The sequence below is a fragment of the Pezoporus occidentalis genome, unplaced genomic scaffold (assembly GCF_034315485.1).
Source record: "Pezoporus occidentalis ecotype Australia unplaced genomic scaffold, CSIRO_AGI_Poc_V1 ctg77, whole genome shotgun sequence".
In the NCBI taxonomy this organism is placed as follows: Eukaryota; Metazoa; Chordata; class Aves; order Psittaciformes; family Psittacidae; genus Pezoporus; species Pezoporus occidentalis.
In genome coordinates, this window is record NW_026916126.1 from 1,068,243 (window position 1) to 1,091,987 (window position 23,745).

The window sequence follows — 23,745 nt, forward strand, 5'->3', positions numbered from 1 at the left end:
ATTTTTAATTTCTCTGCAGCATGAAGTGTTAGACAAGCTACATGTGACCTAGCTTGCATTTTGAAGAGGGAAGATAAGAAGAAAAAAGTGCAGAAGCTGCACAGTGCCAGACACACAGCTTGTCAGGTTGGAACTGGGGGATCCTCAGGCTTGGCCTTGTTCTCAGCCTCTCCTCTTGCCAGCTACATAAGATTTTAATCTTTTAGGGGAAGGATTTCTGTGCCAGACCATAGAGGTAGATACACAATGATTAAAAAATAGCTTCAGGTACTTCCCCTTCCCTCATCTAACTAGAAAGTTAAAGGAGAGAGAAGGGGAAGGAGATGCTCTGCCAGGACATAAATCAGGGTGGGCAGTTATGTCGTGAAATTCCCTCAGGGGAAACTTGTCCTTTCATGAACTGCAGAGAGATCCCTGAGAGTCCAACTCTTCCAAGCTTGCCTTACGATCGTGCTTTGATAATACCACCAAGGAAAAACTCTGTGCTGGATAAAATGGCACTGCAGTGAGTCAGGACCGAGAACCATGTTTCTTTTTTGTTCATGACTCTATTTTAGAGTTATGTTGACCTTTACCAGAACCTTTCCTTAATAACACCTCAATTAAAGATACTGGGTCAGAGAGAGAGCACTTTCTAGCAAGGATAGAAGGTAGACAAGGACCTCTGAAAACTCATCAGCCATTAAACTGAAATGTCACTGTTAGCCTATAGGAAACAGCTAAACAAGGTATTATCATTGGGAACACAAACATTGTAGAAGAAAGATGAAGGAAACAGAAAGCAGCTCTTCTCTATGTTTAAAGTGAGGTGTTTTTAGTGAAGGCCTATCTATTCCCATCAGTCAGCTGGGAGTTGCTTTTATTGCCATCTCCATTTTATCACTTCTTAAGATAAAAAATGCAAATAGTTTCATTAAAAAAAGATTCAGCCAATTAGCTATACCTATTCATCACTCTAGATCTTTAGATGCTGAACATGATTAACTGTTTTTTTTTCTCGCATACTTTATGTCTCCCTCCCGTGTCTCATATTCCTCTCAGCAAACTAACCATTGCTAAAAGAAGAGATTTAACTCAGTGGCACAGAACAGGCTGTGTTAAACTGCCTGGTTTTGGGTCTCTGGGCATACCCATTACTAAAAGGGTATTTCTAGAAGCAGCACAATGTGTCTCAGTCTGTTGCTGCGCTTTACATCTCAGAAATTAAAATGTGCTGATCTTACATTTCCCTTGATCAGCTCGATTTCTGAATGCTAAGTAAATATCGTTACCTTGATAAGTGGAAGAGATCACATTTTATGTATAAAACAAATGTAGGGAATAGGCCTAGAAGAGATCTCTTGGTTTATCAAGTCCATGTTGTGCTTCCTACCTCCAGCCAACATTATATGTAATGTTAATTATAACCAGATCCATTTAGAAAAAAAAGGTATGTAAAGGTCAAAAGGCCCCAGAAGCTGGGGTAAGAACTCCAAAGCTTCACATATTAACCCATGTATACAATTTCAAGAAGATATTTAGAGGTAGAGACAAATACTCATTTTTATTGACTTTCCTATGTGCGAGTCCTAGTATTCATAATACTAGGACTCTCCAGCTAACTGCTTGGTCTTGATCCATACCCTAACCTGGTCCACCCTGCACAACAGAGGAAGACTCCTGCCCTCTGAGAAAGTGAAGAACCCCAACATCTATTTGCATGAGGGATGAGCAGAGATGAAGTATGTTTTCATTTGTATCTTCTTTTAGACAGCCATTAATTGTGGATCACTTGACCTTACAACTTTAACTTTCTTTTACTGGAATATGTTATCTGTAATTACTATTAATACAGCACTAAAAAGGTTTCTGGGGTAAGTGGAATGAAAGGATTTGCATGTCTTGACTGTTTATTTTTTCCTGTAAAATGTCTGGCAAAATTTGGGAGTGGTATGACACAAGATCAGAGGTTCTTTTGAAGCCTCTGCTCTGTCTAAAGATGAAAAGCAAACGGGATAGAAACTCTTCTCAATTTCAGCTTTATGCTGACATAGAGACCAAGAAAAAAATAATCCAGCAGCTCCAGCAGTCATAGCAGCACTGCTGAGTGGTGCACAGTGGAAGGGGTTTCCTAGCACTGCCTTTCATTTTCAGTCAAACCAGCTTTCTACAGCTGGAGTAGGGGAGAAGGCTGTGATCCCTACGTTTCACATGGAGGTTAACACTGGCTATGATGTCAGCTTTGGGCTACACTTCTGCTGTTTTGAAGCTGGGAGCCTTCTAGATCCATTCTCAGAGCTGAATAAGATTTAGGGAGCCCACAAAGGGGAAAAAGCTTCCTGAACACCTGACACTCTCCTAGAAGTTATTTCACCCAGGCATATGCAGCATACATACGTATATACGTGCATACATACATACATATGCAGTACCTAATGCTCTCAGCTTGTCCTAGGAAAAAACCTTTATTTCTGTAAGATGCCACTAAGAATTTTTGGGGAAAAAGTTTTATTTTTCCTTTGTTTAATCCAAAGAGTTTCTGAGCACAGACAATTTGCCCTTAACCTGAATTTCCCCAAAGTTGCTGAAGTAAAGTAAGGGAAGAAGTATACTTTAAGCTCCCTTATCTCTCCATACTGCAAGTTATAATTGTTGTGGATCTTTTTAATCACATTAATTCCTTTGTCTGCACAGAGATTGAAAATTGTTAACTGATAATTATTATGTCTTTTTACGTTTTAATTGAAAAGTTAACTGCCATGGGTAAGTGCCAAGTACCATCTGCATGCTATACACTGTCACATCCTCTGGCTTATGCAAAACAAAGCCAATCGAAGAGTCAAAACTCACAACACTCTTCAGACTTTGAAAGGTTTAGGGAAGTTGGTTTAATCTGAGAATGTTGTTCTTTTTTTTTGTACCAGAGTTAAGGACACATCTTTCAAACTTCTTCAGACGAACCAAGAATCGACACTTATATTTGGGTAGGTTGTTTTTTTTGTAGGATAGATGACTCACGCTGCACAAGAAGTCATGTCATGTAACTCTCATGAGAAAAGACTCCATTTTTCCGAATTATATTGGTTATTTTTGTTGCACTGGCAGCTATAGGATTTTGTTGGAATCATTGACTCATTCCTCTTGCATGGGAGCAAAGGTTAGATTGTAACAAAGGCCCTAAGGCCCAGATCTTCAAAGGTATTTTGTTGCTTAACTACCAAAAGCTATTAGCTTCTTCATTAGAAAGTAGAAAGGCATACTAATAGGAGTTCAGCCTGTGGAAACTGTCTTTTTTCTGCATTTTACATTTTTTACTTGGGCAAATTGGCTGATATGTATCATATGACCAGTCATACATCATACAGTGTCTAGGGCTATGCTTGTTAAATCTATTACTATCAAAGAGCAAACCAAAGGCTATAATTACAGCGTATTTTCTGTAATTTAGGTCATGTTCCACATCCCCTTCTATTTTCCAGCATTCAAAGGCACAGGTCTTTCTGAAATGAAAGCTTTCTGTTTGAAATCCACATTGTTTATTTCAGCTGCAATGCAGGCTTCTTTTTCTCCCTTTTTTTTTTTTTCCAGAAAGCTTATGTGAAATTGTTCCTTCTCTTTAAAAATTCATAGAGTGCAAAGCCAGCAAGAGGCATAAGTTTCATTTCACTTCAGTGAACCAATCTCAAGTGCTGGGAAACTTCAGATTTTGCAGTGACAGTCAAAATTAAAATATATTCGACGAAAGGGGGTGGCTCTGCTCTGATGGAATATGGAGCACCTTTCAAGACAACTGTATTTTCATTTTGTTCTTTTTGAGTTTGATTTGATTAGAGTCAAATTTTGACTGAAAATTATAGCCGCCTAAGCAGTCATCTTCCTCTGCATTCTGCATTACCGTGTCTTCTGGAGCGATGCTGCAGCTAACTGTACTTTTAACAAAGCCACTTCACTTCATGGACACCTGCAATAGCGAGATCTAAAGTAAAGCAAGACCATGCACTTGTGTGTCATTGCTCTTTCATTGCACATGTGCAACACACGGTTCTTCAATTAATGCACTGCTTATTCTTGCAGAGCAGAGCTGTCTTCAGTCCCTTCAGATGGATGAAACTCTTTGGAAGCCTGTGAACCTTTCTGTTTCAGTATTCAGCTCAGATGCTCTCTCCTCTCTGCTAAGTCTTTCAGTTAAGTGGGAGTAAAAGGCAGTAAAATTGCAGTCATATGCCAGCAGACAAGATTGAACACATACTGAGTGCAGACATGATGAATAAGGAGGTGGTATTTTAATAGTCAATTTTCAGGATATAACAGCTCTTGAAAATAGATTAGCTTAGAATATTTTCTCTATTTAGAAGTGTCACTACTTATCTGTGCACTTAAGTAAACTTGAGCTTTGGGGCACCTTTAAGCTAAAGGATAGGTCAGAAAGGTTGCCCATGAAGGGATACCTCAAAACTAAAACCTGGTGCCATGAGACAGCATAAAAGACACACTGTAAATATAATAAATATCAATAAGATCTTTCTGAAAAGTTCAAGTTACTGTTGCATTTACAGAACTCAAGACACTTGAAGTTAAGCTGGCTCATAAATGAAAACATCAGAGCTCAGGTTGCACCCAAGATGAGGACATATCTGTGCATCTCTGTGTGTATGCATTCAAGAGATAGTAAGTTCAGTAGGTCCACTCTGAGAAGTGGGAGAGGCATACAGCATTTCAGCCCACAGCTGATATCTAGATTGTTTTGGTTGGCTATGGAATCTTTCCCCAGTGTAAGATATGCAAACCTGGGAGGGAGTGAATATCAGTTCTGAAGGAGAGAGAAAGAACAGGTATATCTCTGCAGCTCAAGGGCTTTCACTGGGGAGAGAGGAGTTGGTGCTCCCTCAGGAACCTGTCTGAGGGCAGCTTGTGTGGCTTATACTGCTACTGCAGGCTACAATATATGCAAGTTGTCCTCAGAGTAGAAAGTCATTGCAGGGAGGGCACTGCCATCACCATGAGCACTATTGCTCGGAAGAAGAGATCATGCCTGGTGCTGTATTTGAAAAGGGTGGCAACCTGGCTATGAACTCAAATTTGACATAGGACCTGGAGAAGGAAGGGATTTCCACCCTCCTCTTTTCCCACGAGGCAATCTGGCCAGCTCTTTCCTCAAAAATGCCAGCTCACATAAATCATACCTACAGGTACTGAACTGGGACCACAGGGATGTCATGCAGTGGCTGATACTGAGGACATGGGACTAAATGTCAGTGGACTCTGGGCTTCCTCAGGCACAGCTCAGTCTGCTTTCTAGTGTGCCTGTCTTGGAAGCTATGAACTCCTCAAAACAGGTCAGAAAAGTAGAACACTGTATGTTTCCCTGCTGAACCTAGTGCAAAGAGCCTTTGCTGCCAACATGCATAGTGGCATGCACAGGCTGAATTATCACCATGTGAGTTTCTTCTTGAATTTGACACATTTATTTTGATAAGGAAGAGCGAGACCAATATGACTCCTATCAGCGTCAGTGGGAACTGAAAAGATTTTCTCAGCTGTTAGTATTGTTTACCATATGATTATAGGGCCTTTAGATAGAAATACCCCTTTAATGTTTTGTGTTAGCATTGTGCTTTGTGTCCGTAAACTGACACATCATTGCACTCCTGTCAGAATAAAAATCTTAGTTCATTGTGCCCACAATTACTTTTCACTGGAAGATGTTGTCACATAATACATAGCTTCTTCAGGGGCTAAACTCCATCATAGTTACTTTGGACCTTTACACTGTGTTGACACTCCTGAAGCTACTCATGCAGTGAACTCTTACCATGCTTATTGCCCATTTGGTTCACTCACAAAAGAGCTGGGATAATAAGTATCTGTTTTAAAAATGCCAAATGCTGGTGGAGGTCCTGAGAATAATAGCATGATGAAAGATGACCAAAGATGGCATTTTAAATGAGGTCTTCCCCCTCTTTTGTTATCACGAGTAACCTGGAGAAGTCTCAGAAAAGCCCCAGAGTGGGGTGTGGGGAGAACCTTTTTCAGACTTCGAACATTCATAACAGCTAGAGTCCCTGCAATGTTGAGATCCCCATTTGTGAATGTCAGGACTCATACTTAACCTATACCTATTAATCACACAACCAGGCAATCCATTCATTTAGTAGGATGATTCTTCTTTAACCACCTCATGCTGTGAACTCATTTTTAGAGAAACTATTTGTATTTGCAAATGCGGCAGTAGCTCAGGTTAAAGAAGACAAAATACTAGTCACATAATGTCACAAACTGCAAATATGACATTGTATTTAATAGGGGAAAAGAAAGTCCTCTGCCTGCTGCTGGATCAATGCTGTGTGGATTCACATAATGCAGCCACCCCTCTGCTTCCTTGTAAGACTGGGATCCCACATATCCTTACTCAAAATGAAGACTGTGAAAGTTACAGTGGCTAACTTAGACTAGTAATCACATCAGTGTCTGAGAAGAACTGCTGCACTGACTCTTACCTTGTCAGGAACCAGCAAATTTCTCCAGAACAAGGATAAATCATGATTTAGCATTTTATTCTTGCACAGAAGCCAGGGCAGCAAGTTTCTGAGCTGATACAATAACATGTTTATCAGTTCAAGTAGAAGGGTATGAATGCATTTACAAAGGTAGGCAGGTCAGGTCTTGCCAACCTGGGAGCCCAGAAGAGATAAAAGGCAGGGCTCTTCCTTTTTCCTCAGAGAAGTAGTGAATCAGCTGTACCACTCAGCTTAGTGTCACCTTCAAACTTCCTGAAGGTGCCCTCAATCCCACTATCTATGTTGTTAATGAAGATATTAGATAGTATTGGTCTCGGTACAGACCCCCAAGGGATAACACTCGTTACTGGCTTCCATCTGGACATCGAGACATTGACTCTTCCGATGTGGCTGTCCAGCCAATTCCTTATCCAATAGTCCATCTGCCAAACCTATATTTCTCTGCAGTAATATTATGGGGGACCATATAAAAGGTCTTTCATAAGTCCAGGTAGGTGACATGTGTAGCTCTTCCCTTGCCCATTGATGAAGCCACTCCATTGTAGAAGGCCACTAGATTAGTCAGGCATGATTTGCCCTGGTGAAGCCATGTTGGCTGTCTCTAATCACCATCCCTGTATTTTGACAAATCTTTCAGGAGGATCTGTTCCATGGTCTTACTGGACATAGAGGTGAGGCTGACCCTGGGTCTGTAGTTCCCAGGGTCCTCCTTTTTACCCTTTTGAAACATGGGTGTGATGTTTCTTATTTTCCAAGTCACTGGGGACTTTACCTGACTGCCAATTGCCTCAGTACCCTGGGATGCATCTTGTCAGGCACCATGAAGTTGTCTGTTCAGGTTCTTCAGGTGGTCTCTCACCTGAACTTTATTTTCAATAGGAGAGATTTCATTCTCCGAGTCTCTGCTTTGAGGTTCAGGGGTTTGACAGATGTGGGAAAAGAGACGAAAACTGAGGCAAGAAAACCATGGAAAACTGATGAAAAAAGTGTTGAGTAGCTCAGCCTTCTCCATGTTGGTTGTCACCAGCTTTCCTGTTTTATTTACCAGAAGTGTAAGTTTTCTTTTATCTTAATTTTTTGGCCAATGTACACCTGTGGAAGCCTTCTTTATTATTCTCCACATCCCTTGCCAAACTCAGCTCCAGCTGTGCCTCAGGTTCTTCAACCCCATCTCTACCTATCCGGGCAGCATCCCTATATTCTTCCCAGAGCACATATCCCTGGTTCCACTACCTGTGGAGACTCCTCATCCTCAGATGGAGGAGCCCAGCCCAGGCCTTCTGGTGATGAGTGCTGGAAGGAACATGGCCCAGGCATTCAGGCAGGAGCAGACTGAAAGTTGTGGTGGTGGTGACTGCAATGGGAAAGGTCCATGTGCTCCTCTGTTACTGAGCATCTGCAGGACCCATCCCTGGCAGTGTCCAAGGAAAGTTTTGGATGGGGCTTTGAGCAACCTAGACCAGTTGAATGTGTCCCTGCCCATGGCAGGGGGGTGGAAATGGATGATCTTTAAGGTCCCTTCCAATCCCAGCCATGGTGGTAGGGGAAGGTGGTAGGGGAAGGTGAAGCTGCAGTGCCTGTGCCTCTGCAACTCAGAGGGGAAAGGCAGTTTCCAGAAAAGCCTCACAAAATTTATTTCAGTGTCTCTGCTAAGATTGGTCCTGAATATAGACTTTGATGAAGAGAAGAGGCTGCTGCAAGGTAGTCTCTGGAAGTGGAAAGGTTTGGCAAGCTTCTTGGGCTCTCCAAAATAATGCGTTAACTTTTTTATTGATTTGAGAAAAATTTGAGGAAGTTAAATGCATTCCCAGACCAAATTGAATCTGTATTTCTTCACAGATAACATTAGTCAGACCATCTGAATTTGTATTACCCAATATAGTAACCGTGCTCCATCAAAAGATGGATGCTGGGGTAGAACAGCGCACTTTCCAAAGTTCCGTTTTAATTACTCGCTCAGAAAAATGATCAAAAAGAAAGACTCTTTCCCGTATATCTGTGACAGCAGGCGGATGAAGAACAGAAGAGGCAGTGAGACTTGTGTGACAACCTTCTGAGCCCTCAGCAGCATGGAACAGCCCCAGGTGGTAAGGACAGTTGTGGAACTTTGATGTTTTAACCTAACACTCTGGATGGAAGGGATGCCATCCATAGGGACCCGGACAGGCTTCAGGGATGGGCCAGTGACCACATGAAGTTCAACAAGGAACCTTGAGCAACCAGGTCTAGTGGAAGGTGTCCCTGCCCATGGCAGGGGGGTTGGAACCAGATGATGTTTAAGGTCCCTTCCAAGCCAAACCAATCTATGAACCTGTGATTCTACGATTCTATGAACCACACGCATTAGGTCGCGCTTTCAAGCCACCTCCAGCACACAGTTTGAAGGGTGCCTAAGCTGGCAGCCGAGCCCCCTGCCGCGCACCCGGGCTGTCTGTCCCAGTGATTGCTGCTCTCCCCTGCACCCCCGAGGGGAGCGCTGTTTGTGCCGGCCGCCTGGGGGAAGCGCCAGTCCCGCTCCTTGTAACCGCTGTGTTCTGGGGCCGAGAGGGATAAAGCGGTGGCGGGGTCCGGGCTGTGCGGATAGGGAGCGCCGGGGACCGGGTACCCGCGGCCGCCCCTAAGGAGCCGCCGCCGCCGCCGCCGCCGCCGCCGCCAGGGGGCGCGGCGCTCTCTCGGATGGGGGAGCCGGGGCGGGGCGGTGGCGCGGGGCCGCGTCGCGGGCGCGTCGCTCATTGGCTGGCGCGGGCCGGGCTGCTCGCGGGGCGCCGGTTCTTAACGCTCGGTGCGGGGCAGCGGGAGCGCTTTGCCGGGTGGGCTGCTGCGAGCCGGGCTGCTGCCGCCGCCGCCGCTGCTGCGCGACATGAGCGAGGTGAGCCCCGAGGGCGGGACAGGGGGTGCCTGTGGGGAGCGCACGGCAGTGAACGTAACCTTCCCTCTGGGAGAGCGGCCGCCCTGGCCGGGAGCCCCTCAGCATCTGCTGTGCCGCAGAGGGGTCCCGGGCTGGGTGGGGAGTCTGAAACGTGTAGCTTCTATTAAACCCTGCCTTCTGATAAACCGCCACAGGTGTGTATGCTCCTTCAGAGCGTAAAGCAAGGGGGTGTTTTGCCTTTTGAAGGACCATATGCACCGGCGCAGAATAATTAACCCCCCCCCGACAATTAATAATCTAAAGATGCATTTAATGGTTTCCTGTGCAGAAAGAGGGATTTAGTAAGTTGTGCTAAAGTTATCTGCTAGAGCTCATGGAAAAAAATGCCCTGTTTGTAGTTGGATGCTGATGTAAACTTTATAAATAGTGTCTTGGGAAGGATTGCAATTAAGGAAAAAATGTAAATAGTGCCAGCCATGTAAGGGTCACTCATACTCTTGTCAAGGAATAAGCTGAGAACTTTCACTTGTGCTCTGTGGGTTGTTTCTTTTTTCTTTTTTCTTTCTTTCTTTTTTTTTTTTTTCCCTGTGGAAAAGTTATCTGGGGCACAGCAGAATTCTTGTGAACAGTGTTGTCATGCATGATCACTGCCTGACAGCACAGTCAATCAGCTGCCAGGCAGGTTCAGCTGGTGGATCTCACAATCTCCAGTGCAGCTCTTCCATTAGGAATCAGTAAAGATGCCTATAACTGTGCCTTACCCAGCACCTGTTATTCAGAGGCTATTTGCTCTTATAAAAGGTCTGCTGCTTCATTAATGAATGGGTATCCCTTTCTTAGCAGCAAGAGTGAAATTAAGAGCAACACCGAAGAAGTTCTGACTAGTTGTTGTGCAGGTGTTAAGATCAGCTGTATTTTTAGATGGGGTATAAACTTGGACAAAAAGCAGTGTATGGGGATTTATGAGGACAAGCTTGCATCTTGGCTTGCAGGTCAGGCCAGATGGGGAGAGCAGAGGAAATCATCATTGTGGTTTTTTTTGGTGCTTGAGGGGATCAGGCTGTCTAGGTGTAGTGCATCAGGCTGTCGGTGACCTCTCCTTGGCTGTTGCCTGTATTTATATCAACTGGGTAGAATGCATGCACTGTGGGGTTGTTTTTTGCAGTCTCTGCCCCCTTGGCCCCCAGGCTAGCTGAATTATTGTGTGAGATGAAATACTGCTGTTCTACTTCTTAAGATAGCATTCAGGGAAAAATCTTCTAGTGTGGAGTAGTGAATAGGTGATATTGCTGTGCATACTATAACTGTGCAAAACACTTTTTTGTCGCAGCCTTGTACTGAGTTGGATTTACTCAGCAATTACCCCTTAATGGTTTGAATTGAGTTGCTTGCCTTTTGGATTTTGTAAGTCTCAATGAACATCAAGGTCATCCCTAATACCAGCATAGGGGTTCTCTATTTGCAATGTTTCCCTTTGTCTCAGAGCACTATACCTAGCAAACCCTCGGAGCTGGAAAATGTCTCTTTCTCTGGCATAGCACTAAGCCCTGTATGTATGACACTTAGCACTGCACTTGGTGTCTTCAGTGCTGCTGTCATTCAACTGATGATATTGGAGAGTGTATCTCTCCAGCTCCAATGAAGAAAAGCTTCTTCACTGTTACTTTGCCTGTCAGCGATGCTCAAAAGACTGTTCTTTTTCCAAAAGGCAGATGAAAGCAAGTGGGCCACCTCACTGTTAAAAAAGGAGGAAAAAAATATTAGCAGAAAGCAAGCTCCTTAAATATCTCTTTGTAGTATTTGGATGGGGATCTTGGTGTATTTCACATGTAAGGCTGCAACTGAAAATTATTTCTTTTCTTTGTTTTATTCTGCTAGAAAATATGAGGGCAGACTGATTGACAAGAGGCTCAACTACAGCCATTAAAAGATTATCCCAATAGGATGGTGTTGGGAGGGTGAGAAGGTTTTTTGCTTTATGTTAATGCTTGTCAGGATTTGAGTGGAGCTTGAAATGTTGTTGCAGAAATCTCTGAAGAGAGCTTTCATGTCCCTCAAGTTATTTGCTGAGACTTTGCATGGATTCTTAGTTTGGTGCTCCAAGCCAAATTAACTTATTTCCTGTTTAGGGGCAGTGATTACCAGTCTGGTGATAGAGAAAGCTGAAAAGAAGCAGCTGTTATTCTGACAGTAATACTTTTATATTTTGTAGCAGCTAGCTTATTTTTTTTTTTTTGTCAGGAAGGATAAAGACATTTTCTACAGAAAACCTTTACACTTCTTCCTCTGCAATATTTGCCTGAAAATGTGTTTAAGATGCCCTGTCTCTGGGCAAAAGTCTGTCCCTGTAACTAGTCACAGGGAGCTTGAGGTATAAGACTTTATCTAGTACCATTGTGAAACATCACTAGAACTTTCTGCAGCTTGGTTTCAGTGCAGATAGATCTCTTAGCTGTATGGGTAACTTCTCCATAAAGTCACTGTATACTGAGATGAAATTCGAGGTGTCAAAGTAGCTTTGAAAAATCTGTCCTCAAATAACTAAGGAGGCTTTTCTTTAGGTCTGTAGTTGGTTTTAGTTGTTTTAATGAGTCTACAGAGAAGAGCTGCACTGAAAAATATCAGCTACTGCCACAGTGAGCATCCATGAGATGCAGCCCTTATGTTGAAGATCTCTGATCACACAGGATAAACTGGGGGAAGTAGTGTTGGTTAATAGTCTCACAGACCGATGCCAAATCACTGCTCACAGTCAGTTTACTTAGTGAGCCTCTAGACCTGCAACTGGCATAAACTTGATACACCACAGGGAATCCTGTCATCAGTCATTTAATTATCTGATGTTGCAGATGATGCTGGGTCATGGTGACAGTAGGGCACAAAGGTTCACAAGAAATGTTTTGGCACACAAACATTTTTACAACATTCACTGCCCCTCTTGCCTACTGTGTTGAATGATTCTGGCTGTCATCGGGAATCAGGTCTGGACTTGGGGAGGAGTGTAGCAAAACAATATGGTGTTGCATCCCTGGTTCAGGGATGAAGCACATGTGTCAGGAGTCAGACCTTAAAATAGCATTAGCATAGGTTGCCTTGTTGGATGCATTTATTTACTTTTGGTCTTAAGGATCAGAGTGGTACTGCTGGTGTAGGGAAGGGGCTGAGCTTTAACAGGTGCCTGATTTTGAGAGAGCCACCAGCTCATGTGCCTGATGTGCCTGTGACTTAAGAGCTTGCGTTGGAAGTTGGAAGAGGGTTACACAATGTAAGTGAAGTACCATGCTGATTGCTAGGGTGCTGATGCGCACCACTTAAGGCAGAGTTGGGGCCAGCACCTTTGTGTATTTGAAGAACAGCCTAGGTACCAGACAGTAGCAAGAATATTCCATCTTTCATTTTAAATAGGTGTCAAGCAACCAGGCGTGTGAAATTCGTAAGACGGGAGAGAGCTGTTAGGGGCTTGATTCCATAGTGTGCTTAGCTGGTGACTTGATCTCTGTGTGAATGCAGAGTTTTGGTCAGGCTTTGAATACAAAGAACAGCAGGTCTTGTTTCTTGGAGCTACAGCAAGCTTTCCCTTTGCCATATATTGTTTCTGGGCTCTTGGATCCTGCCACAATTGCTGTGTTGTGTCCACCTTCTGAAGGATCATGAAGGTTGCTTGTGTGCCCTGTAATAGGGGTGCACAGAGCACACATCACGTGCTTATCCAGTCAGCTCTCCACTGCAGCCTGGAGTACTGAATCTTTGTTCTGGAGCTGAGATCAGCTTCAGTGGGAGATACCTAGCTAGTCAACACAGTGAAGATGGAAGCTTCACTGGAAAGTTGATGTAACAAAGATGTCTTTCTGAAAATTGAGCTTCACCAGTCCTTGAGGTGTGCGTGCAAGATAGCAGTCATCAAGGCAGTCTCTGCTGTGGCTGTTTTCAAAACCAGTAGTACCACCTGGCCTGGTCATTTGGGCATGCCTGTAAGCTGGCAGAGTAAACAGTGTGTGTCCTTTTTCTTCAAGATTGAGGGAAGGACCTGGAACAGATCTCTATCACTCTGGGCACGTGTGCCCAACAGGAGCCTGTTGGAGAAGGAGAGGCACATGTCAGAGCATGAAACATTGGACATATGTGGAGGCTTCTGTCTGAAACTGTAGCTGGTTTAGGTACTTAGATGGGAAAACTGATGTTCTTTCATGAGTTGCTCTCCTGAGTTCAGTTGAAGCCATACCGCTGGAATTGTATTTAGGGTTTTAGAACCAGATGTATCTAAACACTGAAGTGAAGATTGTACACAGATAATCCTGGTAGCACTAAACCAAAGAACTGGTGTTTGTAGGGGAAACACATGCTCTGTTTGTTTGGAGGATCTCCTGTTCTCCTGTGTGGTGCTTGCAGTTCTGGGGGTGTGTCTGAGTCAGCCAGTCATCTTGAGTGGTGGAGGGGCTCTTCTGGATGCACTTCTCAGGTACTGCTGTGGTCCCCAGCTGTTAACTAGTGGCCCCACAGAGGTTGTACCCACAATAAGTCCAAAACTGTGAAGATCTAAAAAGTGCAGCAAGAACATGGCAGGGTGGAGGAGGAAGTTTTGCAGCTGTTACAGGATGGGGGTGGAACAGATAAGGCACATAAACATCAATTTTTAATTTTAGCCCACATCTATTTATTAGCTGAGTGGTAAATTGCAGCTCAAAACAGAAGGAGAAAAGGAGAATGATAAGTTTTAAGTTGGTCACTTTGCCTACTCCTTTCATCAGTGTGGTTTCAGTGGGATCAAGCATCTTCTAAAACAGCATTTAGAAGTGATGTTGGAAATTGATTTTCATTTGGTGAAACTGGCAGATGTGTCTTTTAGAAGTGCACAGGCTTTCTTGCAATGTTTAGAATGCCAGAAGATTCAAACACCACAGCACTTTAATAAAAGATGGTTAGTTTTAATTGTATGCTTCAGGTGTCATGCTTCCCTGCAAAAGAGTAACTTAAAGCAAAATATCTGCATTTGTAAAGTGGGAAACCTCCATCCTTCCTACTGCTGTACTTGATAAGAGGATATCATTTCAGGCTGTAAAAGTGTATTAGCTTCTAGCCCCATTGGTGAGCTTGTAAGAGTTATCTTCCAAGAGTTTCTGCATTAACTAGATCATGTTAATGATGAAATCTGGTGTAGAGTAGCAATTAACTTCCACAGGAACAGTGGTGGCCTGTAATAGGTCATCAAATGTTGCTGGGTGTTTTTTATTAATTTGAATAAAATATTTGATTTCCTGGCCACTATTTGCTATTGTCTTCCTTGCTTTTTTTCCTAGGGATGACTTCTGAAACGTGTCAGTGTTCACATGTTTTACCTCTTCACTGCAACTTTGCATGGAAAATAATAGTGCCTAGGGCTGGATGCTGTGTGTGTAAATTGTGAGACACCCACTTCTTGGCCAAAGAGGCTTGGGAGAAGGAGGCTGCATGCATCAGAGGAAAGCTGTGCTTTTCTTTAGCCTGTCAGTTGCAGGAGCCTTAAATTCACTGAGCTGTGTAATGCTTTCTTCTCTGCAAGGCAGAGGATCTTCTGATGAAGATGAATAGCATACATTCGAACTCTAAGAGGTGTTCTGTTTCTTTTTCTTCCCTTGTTTGGACATTTGGTTTCTAAATAAAGAAATCCCATGGTAGATAGGTAGAAACTAGATTTAACAATAACTAAAAAGTCCTTTCCCCCTTTTTCCTCTACTTTTAATTAAGAAAAATAAGTTTTAATTTCTCTTATGGAAGGAGATGGAAGAGACAGACTATATAGGCTACTTTTCTCTTAATAGGAAAATAAATGACAGCCTTGACAGAATAAACTTGGAGCAAGCAAATTGCAGAAGAGTTGCAATTGTGAAACTTGTTAGTAATGACAGGATTTGATGTCATGATTTAACTCCCCTCTCCATGTCTGCTCTGAGACCAGACTAGCCTGCTTACAGGGAAACTGGGAAAGTGTCACATACGCCAGATCTTTGCTGCTGTCTCATCTGATCAGTTTATACAAAGGGGGATATAGCCCTATTTTATGCACTAACATGGAATTTGGAAGAAACACAAGTTCAGTCAGAGAAGAAATGAAAATTGTCTGCCTACATGCCTTGAATATTAGTTACAGCTGAACTGCCTTTTCTCCTAAAGGGAAAAGTATTATTTTACAGCCACTGAATGTTCTTACATTATCACCTTAGTATATAGTGCATGATGCATGGTCTTAAGTAGTGGTGCCGCTGATACTGTGGGTACTGTGACAGTAGACAGACTGATGGCAGGGATCTCTTGTTAAGGCTGGAAGTAAGAAACAAAAGGGAAGGGTGGGGGGGAGAGCCCCCTGCAACTGTGAAAGGTGGTGCCCTTCTCTCTGATTTTGCAGACTTCAAGGATTCTTGGACAGAGATAAAAAGCTGGTGAGAAGGGTGGCACCAGATATGAGGGCTTTGGATATATTAATGTGTGAAGAGACAGAGCTAACCGTTACACTGTATGCAAGTGTATATTTAGTGTGTTTAACATGGACTCTTAGTGTCCAAATGCCTGACAAAAAAGTGGCTGCATGGTCACTAGCCATATTTGCAGTTCCTTGGCTGGCAGGTTTTATTCTAGCTGTGCTGTGGAGCCAGCTGCGGGATAGTGCTAGCAGGGTTAGAAAATAGATAGTAGATCTGCTTGAACCAAGTAGTAGAATGGATGAAACCTGAATCAAGTGTTCAGGTTGTAATGGTTTCAACTGAGAAGGTCATGTTGAATCACAGCACAATGCAAGTCTCCTAAAAATGAAGGAGAAGAGGGGAGACCTGTAAAGATCCTGGTTAGCTGTGCAGACTGGTCTAGATGTATTTGTAGAGACTTTAAGTGCACATTTTCTGGGAATGATGGAGCATGGTTCAGGAATGTCCAAGCTAGCACTGGCTAGGGCTATCCCTGGAAACAGGACAGTGTTATGCTAAAGTTTGTTAAGCTTGACAAGAGTTAGCAGGATCTTCTGAAGTGAGTCACTAAGACATCTGGAGCAGTCCTGTCAAGTCATCGTCTCCTATAGAAACTAATAGGATTGCACATGAGAAGCAGTTTTTTCACAGAAGCAGACTCGGTTTAGTAGAGGGTGGAGGAGAACTTTCAAGGAAACCAAGGACTTGCTCGGCTTCAAAATCGCTGGGCAGAGTGATGGAAAGCAGACAGTACCCACTGCTAACACCTGGGTGACTTGCATCTCCATGAGTCCTCTGTGACCTGTAAAATGAGCCTTGCTATCCAGCTGATATCACTAGTCTGGGTGCCTGGCTGTCCATTTGCCTTGGTGATGCTTTTTTCTTTATGAATTTGACACTAGAGGGAAAGAAAGATATTGAAATTGTAGTTGGCAGCACTCTGACTACAGGAGAAGATACATTTCAGGGGAAAGGGTATCAAGGTCATGAAAACCAAATCAGTGCAGGTGTGTAAGCAAGCAGATGAGGCAGAAATTAATATATCTGAGGGCATCTTTGATTTCTTGAGGGTTTTGGTGATGCTTGACCTTTTCCTAGTGACACTCATGATAAGAAGGAAGATCACTGATTTGCGAGAATGTGAAAGTGCTGTGATGCCTATAAAAACACAAAAAGTTTGGCTTTAATGAATTGGTATTTCTGTTCCAGATTTGGTCAAATGATCCACCCCAGATAGGTGCCACTATGCACACACTAGTGTGCCTTTGTTCCTCTGCTGAAGATCTGTGTGAGATTCAACAAAGCTCTCCAAAAGTGGTAGGGTGGAGTTAGGTTTGATCAGATGAAAGAGTGCTCCCTTCTACTAGGGCACGAGAGAGCTGAGCTTTTCAAATACCAGGTGGACTTCCCTGTAAAAGAGACCAAACAATGTGAGTACAAACTTCATCAGATAGGTCCAATGTAATGTGGTGATGGAGAGAAGCCTGCCTGAGATGAGCTAGAGTGTAATGCCCAGCTAAATGTGAAAACACATTTGAAAATGTTAAAGTCAAAGGTTAGACTTTAAGGTTGGACAAGGTCAGGTGGGGCAGCAAGGGAGAGGTACAGAGGCAGAAAAATAATTCTCATAAGAAATCACAAGTTTCTTTTTGATTTGAATTTTAGGACTTTTCATTCTCTAGCTTGGATGTTTCCAGTAATGGGATTCTTGCTGTCTCTTTCTCTTGTAACAAATATGCTTCTTTCAAATGAAAAGAAACTTTATTTTACAGTACCAGGTACTCTGGATGTTGACTCTTAAGCATATAATTTTTACACTAATTTAAGTACTCTGAAGAGTGACTTCTATATGAAATTAAGAGGTAGTATGTGGTGTTCGAGAAAGAAATCTGAATGATGCTGAAATCTGGTTCCTTGAATTCCAAACATGTAGAATGTGAAGTAAAGCAAGAGGGAATACAAACTGCTACAAATTAAAAGTATTAACTTGATAGGGAAGGAGGAGGAAGAGCATACTAAGTAATAGGGGATGCCTAGACAGCCTTCTGCAGATGACATGGTGGAAAAAGAAGACACGCGACTTCTTAGCTGCCTCATGTACCCCTACTGCACTGTGATCCGACAGATACACCCTCACCACTGGAAAAGAGAGCAAACACATTGTTGGCTTGGCACACTTTAAAATGCATGTGCCAGCAGCACACATGGGCTGCAGTTTAAGCAGGACAGCCCAATGCCTAAGGCAGGCCAGCTTCATGCCAATTTTAATTTGCCAGTCAGACTTGGCAAACTATCACTTCTTTCCTTCAGCATATTTTTGCAAGATACTGGACAGAATTAACACCTAAGCCAAGCTGAAAGAACCTCTTAAATTAGATTACAGAAGATCCTCTATTTCACAGGGCTCTTATAAAGCAGTACTTTGCTTGGACTAACAGCTTGGTGCATTTCTATCCTGGAACTGGACTAACATGATGGATCTACAGGTAAACAGTGGTAGCAAAAGATTTAGCATTAGTTTTGTAAAGAGCAAAAAAACCCACCACAAAACAAACAAACAAAAGCCCCCCAAAATCCCAGAAAAAAAAAAATTTAAAAAGCCAACAAAAAACCCCCAAACAACAAAGTTCAGATTATCTGAATTCCAGCAATATTTTGTGGTCATGCCATGTAAGTCTTTAATAGATGTTTTTGTCTAACTGCAATGTGTCAGGCAGTAGTACTCAGCTGGATCTCAGTGGCTCTGCTGTCTGCGTGGAACTTCTAAGGAATCTATTTTCTGTCTAGTTACAGGATGGGTATGTTAGAATATTAACAAAACGAATGCATGACTTTTTCTGGAGGAGCACGTTAATGCCTTTCTTAAATGGCATCGCATGATGGCTTGCCCTGTTCATGTGAATAAGTTACATATGCGAGGCACATAAAGCAGAATGTAGCCTGATACATAATAGACAGAAGAACTGACTGATGACTACTTGGAGTGGAGAAACTTGCAAGTTTTCACTGAACTCGAATTGAAAAACAGATCTGTGGAGGGAAAGTGTTTGAAACAATGGAGGGGAGCTCTTGCTGAATCTGCCTGACCCCATTTCCCTGGACTTGTTCTACAGCTAGGGCACTGCAGGAGCTGTAGAGCATTTAGTCTTAGGGCAGGTAACCTTGTGGGTCTGTCCTGGAGCTGAGGACCCTGGGAGCTACCTACAGCTGCTCAGTGAAGACTGCTTTCTTATCTTTTATGCTACTATTAACAGTGAAAACTGACAGCGGCATTGATTTTGACTGAGCATCTACAGGGTCCCGGGAGCTTCTGGCTTCCAGAAATCTCTATTTTTTGGGGGCTAGCTCTTTGGCAGAGCTAGTGATCTGGCTTTTCTTCTGCTCCCTGTGTGTGAGTGTATTTGATTGCTCTCCCTCATTCGTGGCAATCAAGGTGGCCTTGTGCATCACCCTGTCCATCTTCCTTTTTAGTATGGCATGGTTGTTTCTGATTGCTTGGCTGTGGTTTGCACTCGTTGTGCCAGGACAGCTTTCCGCTGGACTGCACCACACTTCAAAGAAAGCAGCTCCCCTAAAGTCTCAGGGGGTGATTTCTGATAGAGGTTTGAACTACACAGCACAAATCCTCTGTCAAGCAAGGCCCCATTTCGAGGCAGCTTCAGCAGGCGATTCAGGGTTTTCCTTGCATGAATCTCCTTATGGCACAGAGCCAGAGATAACAGGTTTGAGTCATCCCTCTGTGCAGTCCCTGGGCAGGATGTGTTGCCAAAGCTGCAGCATGCAGTCAGTCCAGTGATTCCCCTGCTACTGGAATAGCCCTAAAGAACCTGTCATAACCACAGATGACTGGGGGCTGCCCAGTGTTGCTCTCTCAGACTGGCTGCCCAGGGGCTTGAGGCATAGAGTAGCTGATGCATAAACATCCTTGCCTCTTAGTATTTCTCTTGTCTTGAAAATCAGATGGTTTGCTTTAGGGTGAAGGCAGAAAGTTTCTTTGCATAGCAACTTGAAACTGCTATAATTAATACTTTTTTAGGAACCTAGCTGTCCAGTGCAGCCTAACAGACTGCAATAACATCTGTTATCTGCTGAAGTATGTATGGAAATAGGAACAAAATGAGAACAATTTTTTTTTTAAATTGTATAACTGGAAATAAACAAAAACACCAATGAAAAAAGTGCCAGAATTTTTGCAGTCTGGGAAGAAGCCGTCTGTTTTAATAATGACAGCAAATATGATCAGATATGCGGCAATTTGTCAGTGCAGACTTTTGCCGTTAATAATCCAAGCTGTCCCTTGAAGACAGCCTCTAACTCAATTACAGCTGGGTTTATAGCTCAGCAAATTAAATTACTCTAAACTTCAGACGGGTTTGGAAGAATGAAATAAAAAATAAATTTTTGTTACCAAAACACTATCTGTAATCTGCCATATTCTGTCTAGGCAAGGATCCTGACCCCCTGATTGGCTTAGGGAACTCTTCCTATCAGGGGATGCTAATATTAAAGAATACCCAAGATACTGTCTGAATTCAGGTGCTTTTCCCAGATCCCCAGGGTTCTGATTTGCTCCTAATCAAATCCCTGTCAGCATTCAAGGCCAGGTTGGACAGAGACTTGAATTATGTGGTCTAGTGTAAGGTGTCATTGCCCATGACAGGGGAGTTGGAAGTAGATGATCTTAAGGTCCTTTCCAACCCTAACTGTTCTATGATTCTTTGATTAACTGTCTTTATTGCCTTTACAGGTGGCTATGGGTTCTAATTTAGGCTGCATGGATGTACCTGTGTTGCTTCACATTTTGCTTTGTTGCAGAGTAAAGATTGCTTAAAGGCAATCACACAACACAGAGAGATACCTCATGGTATGAAACACTGACTTGCTCTGATTTTCAGTTCCCATAATAAAATTGCAGAGCCTCCCCCCACCATGGTACCATCTGCTGATTGTTCCATTGTCCTGGTATTACTGTGGATCAGAGACATCAACTGTGTTACTGAAATGATCAAAAGAAACAGTTAAAATACGTATCTCTTTTCAGCTGGATCATTTCAATGTTTTCAACACAGCTCTGCTGAAGGGTTATTTTTAACTTGAATAATTTTAGTGCTCATATTTTTTGCATGACCTTGCAAACAATTGTATCAAAACAAATGAGGCCTTGGGGATGGAAAGGTGTGGCTGGATTGGGCTAGACTGGGAAGTGGGAATTCTTAGGGCAGATTTCCTGCCTAAAAATGCCCTTTCTGGCACAATAGTGCCAAGTCTGATGCTACCAATAGATAAGAAATAATAGGAGAAAAAAAGAAGAGACCAGCTTAATCTCAGACATTTTTCATTTATGACATCTAGTTTAATCAATTTTTATGTAATTGAATTATTCCTTTTGGGTTACCTTAGTAATTCCCTTTATCAATTTTCTGTGTAATTAAGATATGGGCTATATCGCTCATCTGCAAAGGAAAGCTGAGGTAATTTTTTGGCAAGTGGTGTGAGAAGGCTTATTCTGTAGTTGATTTTACCCTCTTTGCCCTTTGTTATACAAAACCTAATATGTAGTTTAGAGAAATTTGAGCACTGCACTGAGGTTCCAACTCTGCTCATAAGAGTGAGTCTGCTGAATTGAAGACAGCTACTTGTCCACATATGAGTTACCCAGTAAATAAGCCTTGCAGGATCAAATCCTCCATTTCCTGTGGAAAGAGGGATTACTTCTCATGGCTGGCATGGTAATTAACAGGATTTGGGAAATACATTCTTGCAGCTGCTTTCAAAATTAACTTCAAAGATTCCATTAATCCCTGTCTTGGAAAAAAAAAGTAATTACAATGCCTTTGGAGAAATATCTGCTTAATAACGTTTTAATTCAAAATATGCTAATAACCTAAATATTAAGCAAGCTACTGTTTGTGCTAATTATGTTGATTACATTTGGTACTGGTGTAAATATTCTGTTTAGAACAGTATATTGGATCTGAGCACAAAATCAGCAGGTTCTCACTGTGGAATTTATAAATTACAGCACATCATTGGTGAAAGTGGGACACTGGGAAAGCTTTTCTGTACTATTAGAATATATAAAACCAGCACTGTAAGTGGGTTCTTGCATCTCAGGTAGTGATTCTCTGCCCATTTTCATTAGGTTCTCCTTATTTAACTTTAAAGTGTGCTGGGTGCTGAAGCTTGCTCTGTGTACACTCGGAAGTGCCTATTCTGAGGACTTTCCTCAAGCCGAAAGCTCTATCTGGATGAAAGCAAATTGCACCTCCTGAATTGAAGCAAATACCCTAATTCTGTGATCAATCCTCTTAAGACATTCTGCCCATTGGGTGTAGTATGCATTTTTTTTATAGACACATAGATGTGTTTTACATGGACAATGACCACATTGCAAACGAAATAACCTAGAAGCAGGGACTGCAATGCTGTCTTTCAACTACTCTGAGAAGCCCCAGATTCAAGGTTACTCCTTCAATTTCCATTGCTTTTTCTGTGCCTTGTTGTCCCGTGCATCAACAGGAGGGCCATGGCCTTCTACCAGCACACTTTCCTCTACTGTTTTATGGGAGTTGTGAATTCACCCTGAGTAAACAGTACCTAAAGCTGCATGCCATCCTTCCTGGGGAAGTGCAGCAACCAGTACATAAGCTGTCAACCTCATTAATAGTCTGCTTTCCACACAGTCTGCAGCTTGTATTGACAGTTATACCTTGAGTATACTGCTTTCCTTCTCTGTGTGAAAGTAGTGTTTGAGATTTAATTTGCACCAGTGTAAATGACTGTCAAAGATGCAAGGATATGAATGCTGAGGTTTAGCTTGTATCCTTTATTAGAAACATGAAAGGAAATTTTAAAGATATTGGATCTTGCCCATATCATTGCAACAGCAAGAGCCAGGCACTGATCCACAACGTCTAGAAGGAAAAACATCTGTAGTTGTTCACAGCCTTTCTAATTTCTGACAAATATTATGTGGTTTTCTAGGATGATAATGTGTATGTGTGTGCATACTTAATATGCCTTCAGCAAAAAGCCATAGAAAAGCAGCGTTGGTCACTCCCAACTTTTAGCCACTTCAGTCTGAATCCTACCAGTTCATCTGAGTCTACCTGTGGAATTTTAATTAAAATAGCTATAGGAGAGCCGTAATAAAATTAAGTAGAATCAAGAGCTAATGAAGTGTAACACTGATTGATCCATGAAGATAATTATAAACACTGTCAAAGTGCCAGAGATTGTTTCATTTTAAGAGCCAGTATTGAAAGGTGGATCCTGGCACTCTTGCTCTGGCAATATTATTCTGCCTGGCAATGCAGGACAGCCAAAAAACTGTCTGTATAAAGGAGCATACAAAGAAGGTGCGACATAGATGAGAGCAGAGGACGTATCCTAAAAAAAGTGAGATCATAGGGTGAGAGCAGACAGGGAAAAGTGTTCTCCAGAAAGCTACTTCTACCAGAAATGTAAACTTAGCCATAACCAGGAGTGTACTCCTTCATACTGAAATATATGTTGATAAATGTATCTGGATGTCACAGAAGCTGGTTTGGGGTTTGCCCTCTGGCTGTATTGCAGACCAGTTCTAAGACTACTTATAACAGGAGGGAAGGAGTGAAACAGCAGAATCTGTGTGTGGCTCTCCAGCAGCACACTTTTTTTTTCCCTCAGCTGTTTATCTTCATGCTCTTTGCTGTATAATACCAAAAACCACAGTGGTGCTAAAGTTCCATTCCCATCCCTTTAGAGGCGAGGTATCCCTGCAGCATCAGTCTTTCTGTCACAGCAGTGTTACTTTTACCTCTCTTTATCTTAAACATTATATTTTGTATGTCTTATTACCAAATTATTTACTGTGTTGTGGTTAAGAGTAATATTTTCCATACTTAACTATGTGCAATACTGAATGCTGTTGTTTCAAGTCAATACATAACATTGGCAAGAG

General features: G+C 42.5%; 1 protein-coding gene across 2 annotated transcripts in view; it reads left to right on the forward strand.

Moving 5' to 3' along the window:
* The first annotated feature begins 9,150 nt into the window (after positions 1–9,150).
* Positions 9,151–23,745, forward strand: part of PCP4 (Purkinje cell protein 4) — a 51,823-nt gene continuing 37,228 nt past the window's right edge. The window contains exon 1 of one of the 2 annotated variants that reach the window (XM_062602444.1): positions 9,151–9,366. In XM_062602444.1, the coding sequence (XP_062458428.1) occupies positions 9,358–9,366 (9 nt within the window). In that variant the 5' untranslated portion in view covers positions 9,151–9,357. The remainder of the gene's footprint in view (positions 9,367–23,745) is intronic. The other variant, XM_062602446.1, reaches the window with a different exon arrangement.